General features: G+C 40.8%; 1 protein-coding gene across 1 annotated transcript in view; it reads right to left on the bottom strand.

Moving 5' to 3' along the window:
• The window catches only part of EPHA4 (EPH receptor A4), a 181,035-nt gene that overhangs the window by 89,742 nt on the left and 71,387 nt on the right, over nucleotides 1–19,906 (bottom strand). The window contains exon 3 of the mRNA XM_019503659.1: nucleotides 8,856–9,011. Within this exon, the coding sequence (XP_019359204.1) occupies nucleotides 8,856–9,011 (156 nt within the window). The remainder of the gene's footprint in view (nucleotides 1–8,855; nucleotides 9,012–19,906) is intronic.

The following is a 19,906-nucleotide window of genomic DNA, read 5'->3' as shown; positions in this document are numbered from 1 at the left end:
AACATAGTGTTTATCACCCCCAACTCAGTGTTAATCACACAATTAAGAAAACAACTGAAGGACATTACCAGCTACCTGCTGATTCTGCCTTTGTCCGGCCTGCCACAACACAGACTGTAGCCAGCAATGTGGTCTGCTAGCTAATGCTAAGGGGTGTCTGTGTAAGACAGAGGGGATGGGGAGGAAGCAGGGGGAAGCCAGGCAGATGCTTGCAGTCTCTGCTGAGCTCCAGTCAGGGAGCAGAGGGAATGGGCCAGCTCTGATGAGGAGCAAAGAGTTCCACCTAGCCCAGAGAGCATGCCAGGTGGTAGGGAAGTCTGGTTTAACTTAAACCAGCAAGGGGTCTGGGACAGACATTATATAAACCAGTTCGATCCAAATCAGTTAAGTCTGATACTACATTCAACCAGGTTCATCTCAAACTGGTATCATTTTCAAACTGGTTTATATGCACTGAACATCTGTTCTGATACAGGTTTAAACCAGTTTCTGATCACTGAAACTGGTTTATGTGCAAAGCCTGTCCCTATCCCAAAAGCCTTTTGAAAAAATCCAGGACCCGCTGTTTAGGGTTAGAAATCTAAAACTACTGTTCTAGGGAACTGTGCGCAAGCTGTTGCTATGACTAAAGTTTTAATATCAGTTCTTTTACATATTGCATTTTTATTACTGATTTACCCAACAAGGTGTTTCTGTGAAAGCCTCTGTGGGTGTGTGATGACAGTAAATTCCATTATAGCTTTGCATGACTGGACTAGATAGACTTGTTTGGCTTGGGGAATACTGTTTTCACTATACCAATTAATTTAGTTGAGCAATTGTACATGATTAGAAGGTAAGGAATTAAGGACAGTAAAAGGAGACAAAGAAATAAAGAATTCCAGGCAAACTGTTCCTGAGATACTTCATTGTTCTATATAATGATAGTGCATGGTGAGGAATTTATAGCATGGCTCAATTCAAAAAAGCTGCCTCAGTTCAATAGCATGTCAGAATTCCATTTTTAAATGAGCATTCTAAGATTTTGGATGTTCTGTACTGTGAATGATATCTGAAGTGGCATGTTAACCAGCATAAATGTAGTAGCAGTGACAAACACTTTCTTGACAAGATTCCTGAACTGTTTCTGTTATATAGAAACAATAAACCAGAGTTTTATTTTCCTCCTTTTTTTCTTTGACTTTCCAGAATCAAGCATTTAAGGTAAAGTGTTATTATTTTAATGAACTGGGGAGTCATTATGGAGCATCTTAGTAATGCAAGCATTTGCTATTAGATAAAACAACAACACAGGGGAATATGCAACTCTTCATGCTTTTAAAGTGAATTAAGTGCTTGTGAGAGGTGCTAGACTGAGAGCACTGAAAACTAATGGCTGTTTAGACAGAACAGATTGAGCAGTGAGAACTACTTGTATGAGCTGCCCACATTGCCAGACCACAGTGACTGAGCTCTGTTAGCAGAGGCAGTGCAACTAGTAGGCAGAGGCAGTTCCTTTCATTGTGCCAATTCAGGCCACGGCCTCAAAGTTGAGGATATTAGTTAAGGTGAATTCTGTGATCCTGACACTTGCTCATTAAAAACTACATAAAAGAGGCCAGGTTTCAGCTAGCAAAATCTGGGACACTATACTGGATGCTCCATACTTAGCTATTAGCATTCCTGAAACAGAATGTTGTTTCTCATAGGCAAATTCAGGGCCCGACCTATACCACCTGGCACTAATCTGGGACCAGTCTTTCATAAAGCCTTATCCTGTGAAATACTGAGCGACTCCTGCTAGATGACCTTCAGAAGGCCAGACTCAGAAGACACTCATGTCTGGCTGTTCAAAGGGAATTAGGCATATAAATAAATACCTTTAAAAATCAGTGCCTAAAGGCCTTGCAACATCAGGCCATTCAGCACTGGAATTTAAAAAAAAAAAAATCATTGAGAGAGAGAAAGAGTAAAAAAAAGAATATTTATCTATCACATAACAAGATACCTGTGCAGAGCATGCAGTGGATAATTATTATTTTTGAGCCGGTTGTCACCCTTCGTTCAGTCCATGCTTGCCTGACAGTGTGAAGCCCAAAGGAAACTCCCCTGGCAATTCCCACCAGATATAAGGAGATCTCATACATATAAAAGTCCTTTTTACCTTCTTTAACCATTCCTGTGTTCTCCGTGGGGGAAAAAAAATCATCTCTCTATCCTGCTACTGGAAAGGCAGACTTTAGCTTGGTAAGGATTGTAATTATTCCAGCACATAATAACATGCTAATACACCCTACTGCTGTTCAAACTGATTGTAACCTTCACTCTTAAACCAAGAAACTAAAAACATATTGTTAACTGCAGCAAAATGCAAGCTCTGGGTGTGAGCTAAAGCTCACTGAAGTCAGTAAAAAGTTTATCATCAGCTTCAGTGGGCTTTGGATCAGGCCTTAGAAAAATTATCTTATTTATACAAATGATCCAGCAAGATGCTAACCATCTGCAAATGCAATGATTTGGGGGGGGGCTTATGTGAGCGAGAGCCTAATCTGCCACGTAATAGAGAGAGTCTTACTACAGAGAAGAGTGGCTATGACTCACTACAACGTAAAAAGACCTGGTATGAATAGGACTGATTTAAATCAGCAACTTGGCCTTGGCTAGACTATAGACAAGCAGTGAAGACTTTGATAAGATACAGGAACAGCTGGCACCTGGGGGTAAGTGTCCAGATGTCAGTTCCTTTAATGGCAAGAAAACCTAACTGGAAATATATTATCCATAAGGAGTCATAAAAAGTCAAACACTTCTTCTCTTGTATGAGGTTTGAAAAGCAGACACTGCATTCAAGGTATACAAGAATAAAAACAACAGATAAAAAGAAAACAAAATATTAATGTGCAAAAAGAACCCGCCAGAACCTCCCAAGTCTTGTAACAACAACAACAACATATATTTTTAAATCCATTATAGTTCTAAAATTCAACTCCTGAGAGATGAAGTTGAATATGAATGCAGTGTTTCCAAGTGGATGCACAGAAAAAAGAAGAAATATCTAACTAATCAATTCCATTAAGCTCTTATGCTGTCTCACAAAACTGCTGGGGACACTGGTGCAAGGCATAGCCTTCAATAAGTAGCACCCTTGGCCTCCTCCTTCCATTTCATAAAGCTTCATTAATCATGTACAAATTTAGAGCTGTCAATAATCCTTCAGCAAAGCCCTTCAGATAAGCCTTTGTTGTTAATCTCTCTCCAGATGAAAGACAGGTTATAACACAGAGTAAACACTTGGGATGTGTAAGTTTTGACTCCGAAATAAAGCCAGCGTTTTCCCTTGATGGTTGTATATGTTGCTGCCACTAATTGCTTTCTTTCAGCAATTGTGGACAGCTCTCTTGTTGCTGCAGGCTAGTTTACATAATCAGCACCACTTAGGGCAACCCTTGCTTCTTAGCTGCATGGGTATTCCTGATCATTTATCATTACAGGCTATGTGTTTTTACAACTGTTAGGGCCAAAGTCAACAGACCACTAAATACAGCGGCCACTTGAAATATCAATCATCTGCTACTCTTCCTTCTTTTTGTCTGCACTTTTTAATAGCTCAACCAGAGCAGGTGATTTGGTAAACAAAGCAGTGATTTTCTGAGTTTTTTATTGAAACAAAACTTCCTAGAGCACTTCAGTGGGAATTTTGCCTGATGAGGGATTTTGGAACTGAGCCAGCTATAGAAATGTCCATTTTCCTGGCATGTATCATTTTCTATTTACTGGCCAAAGACCCTTGGTTACCAGTTTCATAATAGGCATCATTTCTTTAATTTAAAGAATATTGGAAATGGATATTTCCTTTTCTCTTAAGATAGTTATTGAGAAGCTCTAATTACCACTGTTAGCTTGAGGCTGACAGGCAGCCACTGCAGGGACTCTGAATCCTTTAACTCCTCTGAGTAGCTGCTAAACTCTTCTAAGAACAACATGTGTGGCTACTTGCATTCTCAGATACACTTAGATGCGTAGCCACATCTTCACTAACTAGCATGCTGCAGACAAGAACAACTAGCCAAACAATTGCTCTTTTGCTGAAAAGAAAGCAAGCCCAAACCCACTATAGATAGCAGAAGATTCTTTGGTGTTTTCACAGAAGAGGGTATGCACTAGAAAAAAAACCAAACATTTAATTTTATGTTACTGAAGTAATTCTGGAATTCCTTACTGTGGAACAGCTCTCGTTTACTGAAATGGGAATTTTGCATTAGAATGACCTGCATTATTGGACCCTGCTTTTCGCCACATCAGACTCCCAAAATAATCTGTACTCCCAAGTCAGTCAGTACTAATTTCAAGTTCTGGACAAAGAGAAGCAGAAAATGGCTAATATCTCAAGTGGATCCTGCAATTTAATTGACTGTGGATTATAGTGCCAGTGATTATAAAGATGCATCCTTAGGCAACTCCCTTGGTTCCCAATGCACATCAGAATCTGGGCCATCTTTGCTCTTAAAACCTCCCAAAGATTTATTCCATCCCTTTCTAAGGAGTTATTTTTTCTTTCCTTTACCTAGCTTCTCAAAACTTCCATCAGATGTCACTGGTTACAATGAGAGAGACATCTCCTGTGAAATTCCTGCCAATTGAAATAGCTTCCAATTTATCTGCAGCCCAAATAATTTTCCCTAATCTCATCTAAAAAAAAAAATCCCTCCTTTTACTGCCTATGCCTCATGCATCTCTTTTTCTCTTCACTGTTATGTCTTTGCAATTACATTATTTTACCCTACGCGTTGTTTAGACATAGGTTGTACAAAGAAGCTATATACAATGGCAATCTACATTACCTATGAATTATGGATTGTTGTTCCTTAAAAATGAAGTGGAACCTCACACAACAAAACCTGTCTCATAAGACCCACAAGGGGAATGACACCTGGAAGATCTTTCCCCTGGAAGAACATGTTTCCCCCAGGAAAAATAAGCAAACTTTAGCACACTCCCATTTTCTACTGGCACAGCAGCAATTCTCCCAATACAAATGTAATGGCCATACACGGCCTAAATCAGTTGTTTAAGAACAGCGATCTTCTGTAAAGATGGGGCAACATTATTACTTGTGGAAATATTGTCTTCTGAACACAGGATGCTGCCACATATGATTGTAAACTTTATCTATTGTAAAGTGTATCTTTTGCAGATAAGCGAGTAGAATTATATTCATTGAATCCAATCCAAGTGAGTTGTTAGAACAAGCTTCTGGAAGACCTTGGGCAAAATTTCTCTGCTACCACTGCCTGCAACCCACAGCTTCTCACATGACCACACATCATACGCTCTACTTTCTCCCTTCTTTGCATAAACGATTGTCCAAAAATTTATATAACTAGAAGAGGTGACAATTAGAGTCTATTTAGCAGGCAGAAAAGGTCCATGTTTTTTTTAAAAAAAACATGAGTGGCATATTTGTTTATATAAAAATATAAACAGCTATAGTAAGTAGATGGTCAGTCAAGAGAGCTCAGTCACTTGTACATATGATTATATACCAGTACATGAAAATTCAGCATGTAACTGCACCCATATATTTTTTAAATATAGGCCAAAGTTTTCTCTATGAAATATTTATTAGTGTGGCATGGGGCAGGAGGAGGTGAGGGGATAGGATCAAGGATGTATATTAGACAGTAATATTTGCAAATTTAAAGTGCTTAGACTTTTCAGACCCTTTTTTTAAATCCCTGACCTTGGAAACAAGTAAGGACAGTGCTGTTTTAATCTGCATTCAAATTTTAACAACAGTCACACAGCACTAGTGGAATCCACATTGAGCTTCCACTGTAGATTGCTCATCATTTCATTATGGTTCATTATGTTGATAACTGTCAGAAAGCATTAGAAGTAGGGGCCTTGAGTAATAGGACTGAAATGGTAATTTAAAAACAATATACTTTCTGGAGGAAATATAGCAGCACGCTAAATTCAATTAGAACAGGCAAATGTAAAGAGAAACTAAGTGACGTTTGCTGTTTGAAGTAGAGTTCTTTCGATTTCTTGATAACCTACACTGAAGAAAGCTTTTTTTAAGCAGATACTTTTGCCATGCATCTTGTTAAATTTACCCTTATTAGCGCTAAGCGCATCTAGTATCTTAAATGCAGCTGTCTTAAATGCAGCTGTTTCTGGAATATTTTAGGTCATACCAAAATATTAATCAATCAATCAGTCCTTGGTTGGACAGCACAACAGACTGAATTATTCAAGGTCATTTACTTACACAGATTTCAAGTTGGACAGTCTACAGTAATAATCTCTCTTTTGTAAAATGTTCCCAAATAAAAATCATTAACAATCTTGAGCAAACAGACAATATAAACAATACAAAACTGTCCTGTACCATATTAAAATGTATGTATTGTATAGGCAGTTAAAGAGCAATGTTGTAAACGATGTAAAATTGGAGTTACACTCACTGAGTAGAAATAACGCCTACTTAAGCCAATGTAGAATTTAGTGAAGTCCATCTATAATCTGCACCCTCACAGAAGACAAATTCAGAAAGAGGATCATGACTGAAATTGGTTGCTGTTTAGCTTCATAGATCTGTGTATTCTGTAGGCAATTTACAGTCCATTAAACTGCTAACCTTGTGACACAGACCCATCTTCTCAGCAAGTACTAAAGTATAATGAAGGTCTGAAGAGTTGCATTAATACAACTTTTGCCATGCTTCCAGAGAGAAACAATGACAATGTTTTCCAGTTTGTGCTCAAGTGTATTACAGGTCATTCATACAGTCTCCATGCCCAAGCACACAGCTGACAAGGCCACTGTGCTTCCGAATTGCAAGTCTGAATTCCTGACTTAGGCAATGAGGCACATCCAGAGTGAGGAGAACTGTATGCGAGGACAAAGGGGCTCCTCTTCTCAGCAATGACACATCAAAAAGACAAGCTTGAAGGAAAAGGTATTTTCTGAACCCTAAGTAAAGATGTCTTTGTGAATTTACACCTGTCCTCCCATCAGGTCCCTACTACAGCTTGTGGGTCCAAATCTGTTGTCCTCTACACCCATGCAAACCTGCTCAGCCGTATTTGCAGTCTCTCAGGCACCAGTTTTAAAACAGTAGTAAATACTGACTTCATCTGAATTACTCTGGATTTACACCAGCATTACTTGGAGTAAAATCTGGCCCACATTTACAGGACACACACACAGGTAAGGATTTAAATAAGTTTACGGGACTGAACACTAAACAAAGAACATAAAAGATATTCCTCATCAAATCCCTGACATTGGGGTTGAAGTCCCAACATTCTAAACTCTGGAGAACAGAGCTGAGTTTTGTGCATCAGGAATTTGGTGTAGCTTTTATTACCTACCATGTAAACTGTGTAAGACAAAAAAAAGAGCTCTAATTCCCTCTCACCCACATTCAGGTATAAGCTAGCTAATGAAAAGCTGCAACAGTCTTACTCCCCTAATTTAGAAAACAAGATAAAATGAGGCGAGCAGCCAGTTTATTTTTAAAAGAATCTGATACCTGTGCATCAAAGCCTTTACCCAAAAAAACCACCCCCATATCCAAAGAGTTTAAAGTTCTTCATTAAAAAAAAAAATTGAAATAATAAAAAAGTGATCAATCCATAGCCCATTCCAGGTGTTTCCCTCCAAATTACCCAATGCTACTTTTATTCGCCTGGTCTAATAGTCTTCGAAGTGAACAGAAACTTGATTTTACAAGCCAATGGAGCAGAGTCTCTTTTTGCTAGAAGAATGGATCTCAGATACTGTGTTTTATTTCTTCATTAGTGTGCCGTCACACTGAGCGATTACTAAATGCAGGGCTGAATGAGAATACCAGGGTTAAAGACAGCATAATGAACAAAGAAGGTGCCTGATTATTATGGCTGTCAGCACAAGGGAATTGGGTTTGTCACCTGGTTAAACCAACTGGTAAGAACTGATTAAAGCCTGAAATCAGTTTGAAAGTCTCTCTAATGTTTATGTTCATCCTCTCTCTACATCATGTCAGGACAGGTGGACAAACTTGGAGACTTCTTCCAGAGTAGTTACTTAAACACAGATTCGCTAAATGACTTCTGTCACTTGCCCAAAAAGAGTTGGCAAATGCCTAGTAGATTTACAGAGGAGGAGGAGTTGTTAAAAGAGGTGTTTTAAAATTCTTAAAGAATCAGAGTCTAAATATAAAGTCGTTCATAGTGACCATTCTCACTAAACACCTTGATATTGTCACTCATTTGCACTCATTAACTGCAACTATCTCAATACATACGAATGTTAATACTTAAAAGCCTGAGGGATAATGTAATCTGATGGAAGAAGTCACTGGACAAACTAAAGAGCTCTAGTTCCTGTTCCCAACTCTGCTACTGACCTGTTGCACAACCTTAGGCAAGTCAGTTAATCTCTGTGCCTCTCTCTTCTTCCAACTGGCATTTGTCATGACTGTTTAGACTGTAAGCTGTCTGGGACAGAGGCTCTCTCAATTCTTGTGTGTGACCCATGTCCGACAAAACAAAACTTCAACCTGGGCTGAAGTCTTTAGAGGGCACCAAAATATAAATAAGGCAAGAAACAAGACCTTTGATTACTGGTAAAATGCTTTAAAAAGAAATTATTTGATCTTTCGTTAATTACAAATTTCATTACACGCTTATATTAGGAGGAGACCCAGTACTGATAGGTTGGATATACTTATTTGAAAAGGAATGGTTGCTAAAAACTGTTATCAGTACTAGGGCACTTCTTCTCTAAGTGGGATGAGTATCTCAAAGGAATATTTTTCAAATAAATTATTAAGGCAGAAAGAGGGAGAGGAAGAAGTGGGGTACAAAAAGAGAGAAGAGAACTTGACTTACGAGTACAGGGCATGGAGGCAGCATCATTTTCAGCTCGGAAAAAGCCCCGATCACAGGTGCAGGAGGTAGAGCCTTCCCAGATGGAGTAGCTATGGGGCGGGCATTTGGCACAGGCAACATCTGTTGAGAGAGCCTTGTAGTATCCAATTTTGCAAGCTAGATGGAGAGATGGGAACAGAGAGTGTTATTTTCCAAGGATGTGACAATAAATTGCTGCATCATTTATTCAAAGTCTAGGAATTCACAAAACTAAATTATGTCCACTTAGCCCCAGGTGAAAAATTAACAAACTAGCCACCTCTTAATTGCCAACTTTGCCTCCAGGGATGCCTGTTTCTAGTTCAAACAAGGGTCTTTTACCAAGCTGGCCTGGAGACATTACAACAGCACCTACAAACATATTATTTTACTGACTTTGCTGGAAAATCTGGTTCATCTTTGGGTTATACATGGACTTGCATGTCACGCCTCTTGTGCCCACCTGCATGCACACATACGTACAGTGCAGTAAACAGGGCACAATTGTTTAACTCCATGACCACTTAAGGAATGTAGGCTGATTGGTCAATGCTGCCAAGTTTTGAGATGGAGTGGAATAGGCACCCACTGTGATTGGAAAGGAGGTTCTTAGTTTAACACGTCAGGAAATGGCATGTCTCCTTTCTGGCAAGGCAGGATTAACCTGGCTCTTTGTTCCCAAAGGAGGAAATCAGCATGATCTCCCTCCTCAAAATCAGGGTATACCAATAGCTGTTCTGCTGGAACTAAATCCTAGGTGCAGTTGCCAAGCTTTCAGTGACATCATCTTCATAAATGCAATGCTTATATGAATGGCTACTTTTACATCACTTGGAAAAATCTCATTAGTATCACTAGCAACACGGTTTAATAGGTCCACAGGTATGTCGTCTTAGAAAGCTCTCCCCTGGCTAAAGATAAAAAGTCAACAAACATCATTGGCTGTCAACCCTTAAGGAAAGAGAGAAAATATCTAGGTGTTTTTATGAAGACAGACATGTAAACAAGGAGGCTTACTCCCAATATTTACAGCATGACTCACTCTTACATCTCTTCATTTATCACCTACACTATCTTTAGGGTCCCTTTGTTGTTAAATGCATGCCTTCAAAAAGCTGGATGTATTTCCATTAAAAGCTTTTCTCCTTCCCCATGTACATCAAGCAAGTTGTTTTAAATTCTCTTTTAAAAAAACAAAAAACACATTCTTAATGGTAAATGGACAGGACTTTTAGCAACATGTTTGTAACGGCGTTACTTCATTCTTATTAAGCAAAGCTGTTTATGGAATTTCCTTAACAAGTCCAAACTTTATGACGTGTGGCATATCATCAATAGGAGCACTGTGAGGTCAATCTCCTTCTTGCTTATTTGGCTGTCATTGGACCAAAGAATTTTCACTGGACCAAAGAATTTTATAAAAATGCATTTCTCCAATAATTAAGATTTATGCTTCCAAAGTTTACACGCATCACATAATTAGATAAGGTTCAACTTGCAAGGTGCTTTTTGGCTCTGCTTCAAATGACCTTGGGATTCCGATTAAAATCAGAAACCACAGCTTTGAAAGGAAGAAGCACTGGGTCAAACCTAGGCTCCCTACATCAAACACAATTAGTTCCTGAACACAAATACAAACCCACTGGGTTCTGCTTGTCGCTCAGTTGGTCACAGTAAACAAAAGCAACTTACGTAAAATGAGTTATTCTGCTTGCAGTGAGAATAACTACCAAAAAAGGGGCAAAATTACCCTTTTACTTTTTTACATCTGAGTTGCAATGTCTAATGAAGCTGAAGTAATAATGCTACCCTTACCAACTGATTAAAAAAAACCCACGAACACTTAAATTCTGATCTGGATTACATCAGCATAAATCAGTTGTAGCTCTAGCCAAAATAATGGCTTTATTTCTAGTTTGCACTTCTATAACTCAAACCAGAATAATTTGTAAATGGCAAAATTTAGATGCAGAGAACAGAAAACACACATCTTAATCACGTTTACTTTGCAAACTCCACTTCTTTTTTGAGTTTTTAAAAATTCAACTATTTATCCTTTTACTAATGCCTTACACCAACCATTACATGAATGACTACCATTTGACTGTTTCTAATGTCAAGATGTGCCTATAAACAATAACCCAGTCCAGTAAAATAGAAGGAGAGTCTGTTATGGCTTTAGCGGTTTTTTTTAAAATCACAAAACTAGAAGGAGGCTACCATTTTGTGAAACTACCCAATTTTTATCCTTTTTTTAAAAATCTGTAGTTTGGAAGGATCAAGGGAACAGGTAGCATGGTAAGGTTGAAATTTTACAACTCAATTTTCCCTTTGTTTCATGCAACATATTGTTTCCTACTATTTTAAACCCTGGTCATTAATATTTCAGGAGCTAAGAAAAGCTCTTTCTAAATGCAGTGGCAGCTTCTGAAGCACACAGCCATTTTGCTTCAGCTGTACAAAATTACCTACTACTAAACGCATGGTTTTCTTTATTTCAGTATGTTCAAAGATTCATATACTTCAGCACTTAACACAAGAGAATACATTACATTTATTCAGTAGTCTTTTACTCCTTGGGGTTCCATTATGTTTTACTTAAAAACTTGAATCTAACCCTGTAAAGGTTATTCTTTGCATGAAATACAACTGACACACCTATTATGATCAGCAGTGGACTCTTTTTTTTTTTTAATTAGGATATTATACAGTATTTGAGAATGGAAATGAATTAGTAGACCAACAAGAAGACTGTATAGAACCCCTTCCCTGAAAGTCTTTATTGCTGCTCATGACAATTCTTCAATTCTGCTCCTTTTCTGGGGAGGATTTGCCGGATAAGACAGGGCCTGAATGCTATTCTTACACAGCTTTTGCAAGATTTCATTGTAAAAAGATTAGTTCACATGTGCAATACAAACTTTGAATTCAGTTCCTTAGCTTTGCCTTAATTGGTTCTTTCTGTTAGTTTCAGAAAAAAGAAAGAGAGAAAGAAAAAGAGAGACAGGGGAAAAAATCTTTTCTTCCATTCAGATCACCCACAAACAGCAAAGTTACATTTTAAGACACAATCGTCTTTAGAGACGGAAAGATGAATTTTAAACAGAAACATTTCCAAGTTTGAAGAACCAAAATTATGACGCCCGTATATTTTTGCTGGAATCATTCTGTTTTATAAGAGTGAAAATAAGTCTGAAGCAAAGACTCAGCCACACACAGATGTTGATTTTAAGAAACTCTATGTATTTTGTCTTTATGTTAAATTAAAAGTGACCTTATTGAACACAACAAGCAAAAAGTCTATTTTTCTTACACCATTCTTCAGCAATACAGTTAAGACCGTAAAAAGAGGAGTTTTAGAGAATTATGGGCCAAGATCCTATTAAATTTTAATAGGACTAAGATATATAACTCGCTTAGTCTGTTTTGAAAATTCTAGTTGCACATTATGAAGCCTATTTTCAGAATCTCTTTCCAGGAAAATAAATATTTATATTGAAATATAAGTTGAAGAAAATACAGTTTTCCTAGCAGGTAAATTCTAAACAGATTATTTTCTGCCACAAGTACAGCACAGTTAGTTGAAGTACTAACTTTAAATTATTACCTGTGACTCATCTTAACTAATAAGTGGTACCATTGCTAAGACTGAGAATATAAATAATTAAAAAATAAAATCCTATCCAGGTAAAAAAGATTTTAAAGAATCACTAAAAATTGATTTCTTTTGACATTTCAGTTGGATTTTTCATTAAAATTTGGAAAGCCTTGACCAGCTCTATGGCTGGATGAGAAATGAGTTTAGCTAAATCACCCTTAATTCAGGATCGAGAGATCAAATCTCAGGATTTTTTCTTCTGGCATGTGTAGTGCAGTGCAGTGCCGTGCCGGTAAGCCTGTGGAGGGGAAAGGGCACAGGAGAAGAAAGGGGCAGGAAGGCAGACTGAAGCCCCCATGGTGAGGGAGGGAGTGTGGCCAGGGTGGATGGGGTCCCAGGGCCTGGGCAGGTTATCCAGGAGTGTGGGGAAGAGGGCATGGCTCCCTGCTGCTGCACACACCCCTGAGGAAGGTACAGGGCACACATACTTACATAGATTTGTGCCTGGGATGGAGGCAGGCTGCCCGCTGTGGCCTGGGGCTCTGCATCCTGCTGCCTTTGCCCCAGAAGCCACACACTGGCAACGCTGTGCATCCCCTTCCAACCCAGAGGCATTATGCGACTCCCAAGGTAAAGACAGAAGGGTGGAGAGCCCACAGCCCACCTCCACCCCAGGCACAAATCAGAAGGGGGAATGTGCCCCCTATGTCTTCTCTGGTGGCGTGCATAGAGGCGGGGAGCTGTGCCCCTCCCACCCCCCAGAACCTCTGGACAAGCCACCCATGGCTCTGTTGCACACTCTACAACCCATCCTGCCTGCCTCCCTGCCTCTGTCCGTCTGTCCCTCACTCTCAAGCTGGAGCCCGCCCCCAGCCTTGCTCCTGACCCATGGTACCCAGCATCCTGCCAGGGTGTGTAGGGACCCCTCCCCTCCCTGGGCTTCAAACTCCACAGAGACCCACAGCCCCCCACACCTTAACAAATAACCCCTCCCACACACACACTTCAAAAAAGCATCTTATGATTTAGATTCCAAACCTCTTGCTTTTTAAGAGTTTGTCTCATAATTTTTAAGAAGGTGGGGTTGGCAATATTGGATGCACGTGAAAAACATGTTTATTTCAACCAAAAAAATTCAGCCATGCTGCTGTAGCTGCAGGGTCCTGTCGCTGCCTTCCTCTGGGTCCTACTGCCACTGGCTCCTGTTGACAGGCAGCCAGGGCAGATAAGTATTAATTTTCTAAATTTTTTAGGGGCCCCGCATGCCAGATAGAATGGCCTGGAGTGCCAGATGTGGCCCGCAGGCCATATTCCACACTCCCCCACCCCCATTCTACACAGTAGCTTCCTAGCAGATGATCAAGTTAGGGGACCACACAACAAACAAAAAGGAAGGACCCTGAAGGAGTTTCCTGTTGACTTTGAAGAATGCTGAGGAAGCAAATTTACTGTGGAATAAAATGGAGGAAATCTCAGATCCCAGATGAGGAGCTAATAAAAGTGGACAGGCTGAACTAATGGACAAGGACCAAAATCTTTGTTGGAGTAACTCCACTAAAAAAAAAAAAAAAAAAAAAAAAAAAATTCAATGGTCTTATGCCAGGAGAATATCTGATGCAAAACTAGTAAATTCTCAGTACAGTGTCACGAAACAGGAAAGAATGCTTGTAGCTTGTGTCAGAGGGGAACATTACAGGCATGTATACCCAGACTGTTGATATGTGACTTTAGAAAAACACACTAAACTGCTCTTTAAGGATTACTATCCTGCAAAGAGCTAGTTTGCATTTTCTATAATGGAAAAAAATCATCTGAACATCTATGAGATCACTTCTAAACTCTCCACAGTGCTTTGGATGTAGTTATGATTTAAAAAAGACTAAATTCAAATTAGAGTTGTTGTTCTTTGCATAGCAACAACCCAGATTTCAAGAGCAGCCTTATAACAACATACTGGTAGATCCAATGATGGATAAATGAAGTTCTTTAAAGCAATCAGATTTCAGTTTCAAGTTCTCAATGAACTTATTTTGAAATTAGGAACAAGAAAAGAAATTAGTTTTAAACCAATATTTAAAAACCTTGATAACATCCTTAAACAATTTTTTGAATTAGTGATCAGTAGTTACTTTTTCAACAATTTCTACTAGTTTGGAAATATTTTAACTGCATCCTGGGAGATAAAAAGTTAGTTTTATTTTTTCCCTCTAATGTTCTTTTCTTTTTTTAAATAGATGGATTTTCTCTCTCAAATTGTAACAAAACCACATCTGCCACTTAAGTAGGCAGCTTCTTCTCAGCTCCTTTTTACTGTTATTACCATTTCTGAACAGATTTGTGTGTGTTAATTATAGAACAATTGTTTGGATAGGCTCTTTTGATGAGCTTTCTGCCCCGCTCCATGAACCCCTCAGTGATTGTACAGCTGTTTTAGCTCCAAATGCTCATCAGGGTTTTCTAATTGTCAAGCTGTCCCAGAGACTAGTTCTTTTGACCTAAAAGTCAAAGAAAGAGTCACCCTTGTCTCCCCGACATGAATGCCATAAGACTCCCAATGGCCCCCCTAATACCTGAGAGACAATGCCTTTCCAGATCATTGCCAGGGTAAGCATAATTGGTTTTGGGGTAAAATGAGAAGATTTTAAATAGGATGAATTAATGAGTTTCTTGTAAAATTAAGTCGTTCTTCCGGTCCAATCTAATTACTCACTGTAATGCCCTTGAGGGTGATAAATAAAGATCCTTAGAACAAAAAAAGGGAACCTTCTCAAGTCCTACTTAAAAGTCAAGTTGTAGAATTTGATGTGATGTACCAAATGCTGTCTCCAAATAAAGTCAGCTTTCTTTGATGCTTGTGTTATAAGATCTTTGTCTCCTATTGATAAAGACTTCACATTTTTCTACAAATTGCAAATCAGTTCCACATCTTTAGCTCGCACACTTGAGAGAGACATTTTCTAAGCACCAAGGTTAATTTTTATTGAATGAAGTTACATATATATAAAGAAATCCCAGGGCGAAAAAAATACAACCACAATGGTGTCTTTTCAATGATAATGTTTTCTTTTTAAATAAGTAGGGCACTGAGAAACATTTCACCAGGACCTCAAAGTAAAAAAAAAAAAAATCAGGGAAACGTGGCATTCATATGGGATTTCCAACATCAGTTTGAATCCAGAAAAAAACAGCAGTTCTGTACCAGTACTCTTTGCATGTTTCGTGTCTATTTGGCCTCCCCACACTTTCCATCCTAATCATTCCTGTGTTCAGGAATAGGGCCTGGTGTCCATACTGGATTTTGACTATTTCTTCAACTCTGCAAGAAATGCAGGAGTCTTAACTGTTCTTTTCATGTACTTTTGGGGCTTGCCATCAGGACCTTCCCTAAATATAGATGTTATTTTATTACAGGTCCCAGAAAGTGGTCTGATTGTATCATAGAGCAGGGGAGGGAGGAGAGACAGAGTCCTCGTTCAGTGCTGGCACAACTAAAATAAAAATAAGGAAGAGTGTCCCAGTGCTACCATCTGCTAGCAAAGTAAATGTCCATAAATGCAGTGCATACTTGTTAAGGAAATCCTCAGATTTCCCTGGCTACAACACTAGAGATTTGGAGGTTGCTGTTGTCTGCTTTTGTTTTTAGTTTACCCTTTTCTCTTCTCTCCTATTCATCTGTGCATATTAGGGAGTAGACTGGCTACTTCCAGACAGCCTTCCTTAAAAAAAAAACTTTTCAGATTTAGGCTGGGTACAAATATTCAGGGAGGTTAGGGGGAACTCAGATCAAGTTAAAAATGGTCATCCACACAACGGCAAGTCGGGTGTGGGAAAGGCCAGGGCCACTTGGAGATTGGGGAATTGTGGGGGCAAGCTGCATCTGTTGGAGGGACTGGGGGGCCAGTGGGGTCCACAGGAGGATGGGAGGGCTAGTGGTGTCTGCAGAGGAGGTGGGGATTGGGGGGGTAGGTAGCATCCACAGTGGATTTGCTGGAGTCTAGGAGGGCTTGGCAGGACTAGGGGAGCTTGTAGGGTCTGCAGAAGGGCTTGTGGGGGATGAAGGGCTCTCTTCCCAACCCCTTAGGACTAGGGGCTATTTTTATACCCCCAGCCACCTTGCAGCAAACTGATCTCCCCATCCCTCATGCCTCTCCCCACACTGGCACTTACTTCCTCAACTCCCAGCATTAGTGAACGCTGATACAACCAGCACCAGGAGCAGCTTGCAGAATGGGTGGTTTGGTGAATTGAGGGGAGGGAGGGGGGCTGACTGATCCATAGTGGGGGAAGGGGGTTTCCACCTGGGGGTGGGGGCAAGGGTGATAAAAATAGCCTGGTGCCAGGGTTCAATATGAGGGTTCAAATTAAGGAGCTCCAAAGCACAGCACCTTCATTAACTTCTGTCCACTCAGGTGACTGGACTAAAGCAGGTGAGGGACTCCAATCTACCCACCCCCACCACTCCAGCATGGCTTGGCAAACACCAGGATGGACTTTCCTCCACTGCCTTCTCCCCATCCTATCCTGAGACAGCACAGGGAGAGGGGAGCTGGGGTTAGAGGAAGAGGCTGCAGACAGACAGCCTCTCTCGCTGGATCAGCACCAAATTGGAGCTCGATCCCCCACCTTCCCAATCCAACAGCTAACATCTGTTGGGTCAGGATGGTCAGTCTAACGCAAGATGCTTTCTGTGAAGCACATGAGTTAGACCAGGGAGTGGCACTTCTGTCTGCACCTTAAGTGTAAGGTCTGCACCTGAGAGAAGTCAGTTAGCTCAGAAGACTTTTTTTTTTTTTTTAACATGACCTAACCTCCTTCAATGTCTGTATGCACCCTTAGAAAAGTCTCCATATGTTGTACCCCTCAAGGGACAAGTGAGGAACTAACCAGATAACCTGAAAAAAGACCTTATTGATCTCTAGAAGTGGATGAAGTAACAGGCAAGTGAAAGGCCCCTAGGGATAGCAGTAGGAAAAAAAAGGCCTGTGGGAGAGGGAATAAATGGAAGGGGACTGTGGAGATTCCCCCTAGAGGTTAGAGGTGTAGAGACAAATCAGTCAGAAATGGTTAGTTCTCAACTCCTGCAAAAACTGAACCTAGCAAGATCAGGTTTGAACAACTTCAATGAATCAATTTTTACCCAGCTTGTCAATTTTCAATGTATTATTTGAAGTCTTACTAATTTAGCTTTAAATTGAAAAAAAATATAAAACAATAGTAAAGGATAGTATAGCATTGGGGAAGCAATCAATTGCTACTTGTGTCAAGTTCAATTACATAATATAGTGTTGTAATTTATGTCAATAAGTGACAAACCTACTACAGATGAATTTGCTGCTGGCAGAGAGAAGTTGTGTTGGTGAAGAAAGGGTCAAATGGGAGAAGGTCTGGGTAACCCTGGGGGGGAAATGGTGGCTGTAGGTACCTGCAGGAGTATTTAGGAACCACTAGATGCTACCAGCTAAGTAGCACATCTGTTGTGCTACCCAGAATTGGTGCCTCAGCAACTTTATGCATTGTAAAAAAAAAATAAGCAGTTGTTAGCACAGCCCAGGGTACAAGCAGATTATGGCAGGGATATAGGGCAGGCTTTGGATAAAGTGTGCATGCACACAACTACAGCATGCATATGGTCAAGAGTGAAGCTGGGCAGCATGGAAAGCAGTGCCCTGCAGGTAAGTCTGTGAAGAGGAACTGGCATGGGGGGAGGGGAGGGAAGGCAAATCAAGGCCCCCATGGTGACAGGGAGAGTGGGGCGGGGGCTGGGGATGCTAGGTCCTTGCCATGGCAGTGAATGGGACCCAGGGCTAGGATGGGGAGCGGGATAGAGCCGTGGTACATCATCGGCTACACCAGTATTACTCTGCTGCTGCTCTCCATCCTTCTTTCCTCAGGATCTTTAACTCAATCATCTTGTGGTCACTGCTGCCCAAATTGCCATTCATTACTACAGTCCCTACCAATTTTTCCCTGAAAAACATGGCCCATAGTTGGCCACTCCAGCACTTACACCAGGAAATTGACCCCAGTACTCTCCAAAAACTTCCTGGATTGCCTGAGCATTGCTGTATTGCCCTCCCAGCAGATGTCAGGGTAATTTGAAGTCCCCATGAGAACCAGGGCCTGTGACAGGGAAACTTCTACTATCTGTTTGAAGATAGCCTCATCCACCACTTCCTCCTGGTCTGGTGGTCTATAGCAGACACAGACTACAACATCACACTTGTTGCTCTCCCCTCTGACCCTAACCCAGAGACTCTCAACAGACCTATCTCCAGGTTCATACTAGAGCTCTGAACAATCATGTGGCTCTTTTACAGAAAATACAACACTTCCTCCTCCTCTTCTCCCCTGCCTGCCCTTCCTGAACAGTTTGTACCCATCAATGACAGTGCTCCAGTCATGCAAACTCCCACCAAGTCTGTTATGCCAATCATGTCATAGTTCTGCGATTGTACAAGGGCTTGCAATTCTTCCTGCTCATTTCCCAGGCTCCGTGCATTTCATAGACATTAGGGCTGGAAGGGACCTCGGAAGATCAAGTCCAACCCCCTGCCCCAGGGGCAAGAAGTCAGCAGGGGTCAAAGGATCCCAGCAAGATAAATGTCCAAATGTCTCTTAAAGGAGTCCAGAGTAGGTGCTTGCACCACCCCTAGAGGCAGCCTGTTCCAGGCCTTGAGGCTTCAGACAGTAAAGAAGTTCTTCCTTATGTCCAGCCTGAAACGGTCTGGGAGGAGTTTGTGACCGTTTGACCTTGTCATCCCTTGGGGTGCTCTGGTGAACAGACAGTCCCCCAGATCCTGCTGCACACCCTTTATATACTTACAGGCAACCATCAGGTTCCCCCTGAGCCCGCGCTTTTCCATGCTGAAGAGTCCCATACCTCTCAGCCTCTCATCATAAGGCCTGCTCTCCTGCCCTCTGATCATGCACATGGCTCGCCTCTGGACTCTCTCAAGCTTCTCCACATCCTTTTTAAATTGTGGAGCCCAGAACTAGATACAGTACTCTAGCTGCAGTCTCACCAAGGCCAAGTACAGCGAGAGGATGACATCCTGGGATTTGCTTGAGAAGCATCTATAGATGCAAGCCAGAGTTTTGCTCGCTTTACCAGTTGCAACATCGCACTGGTGGCTCATATTCATCTTTTGGTCAGTCATGACCCCCAAGTCCCTTTCAGCTGTGGTGCTAGTGAGCATAGCACTGCCAAGGCTATAAATGTGCTGCAGGTTTCAGCCCCCCCCGGTGAATCACCTTGCATTTTTCAGTATTGAACGCCATCAGGTTTTTGTCCGTCCATTTTCTGAGCCTGTTTAGGTTGGCCTGGATCACCATCCTGTCCTCAGGTATGGACACTGTACCCCAAAGTTTGGTGTCATTGGCGAACTTGGACAGTCCACTTCTGATACCAATGTCCACATCATTAATAAAGATGTTA

Source organism: Gavialis gangeticus, unplaced genomic scaffold (assembly GCF_001723915.1).
Source record: "Gavialis gangeticus isolate Ggan-Ray unplaced genomic scaffold, GavGan_comp1, whole genome shotgun sequence".
In the NCBI taxonomy this organism is placed as follows: Eukaryota; Metazoa; Chordata; order Crocodylia; family Gavialidae; genus Gavialis; species Gavialis gangeticus.
This window is presented reverse-complemented; position numbering and strand designations above follow the sequence as displayed.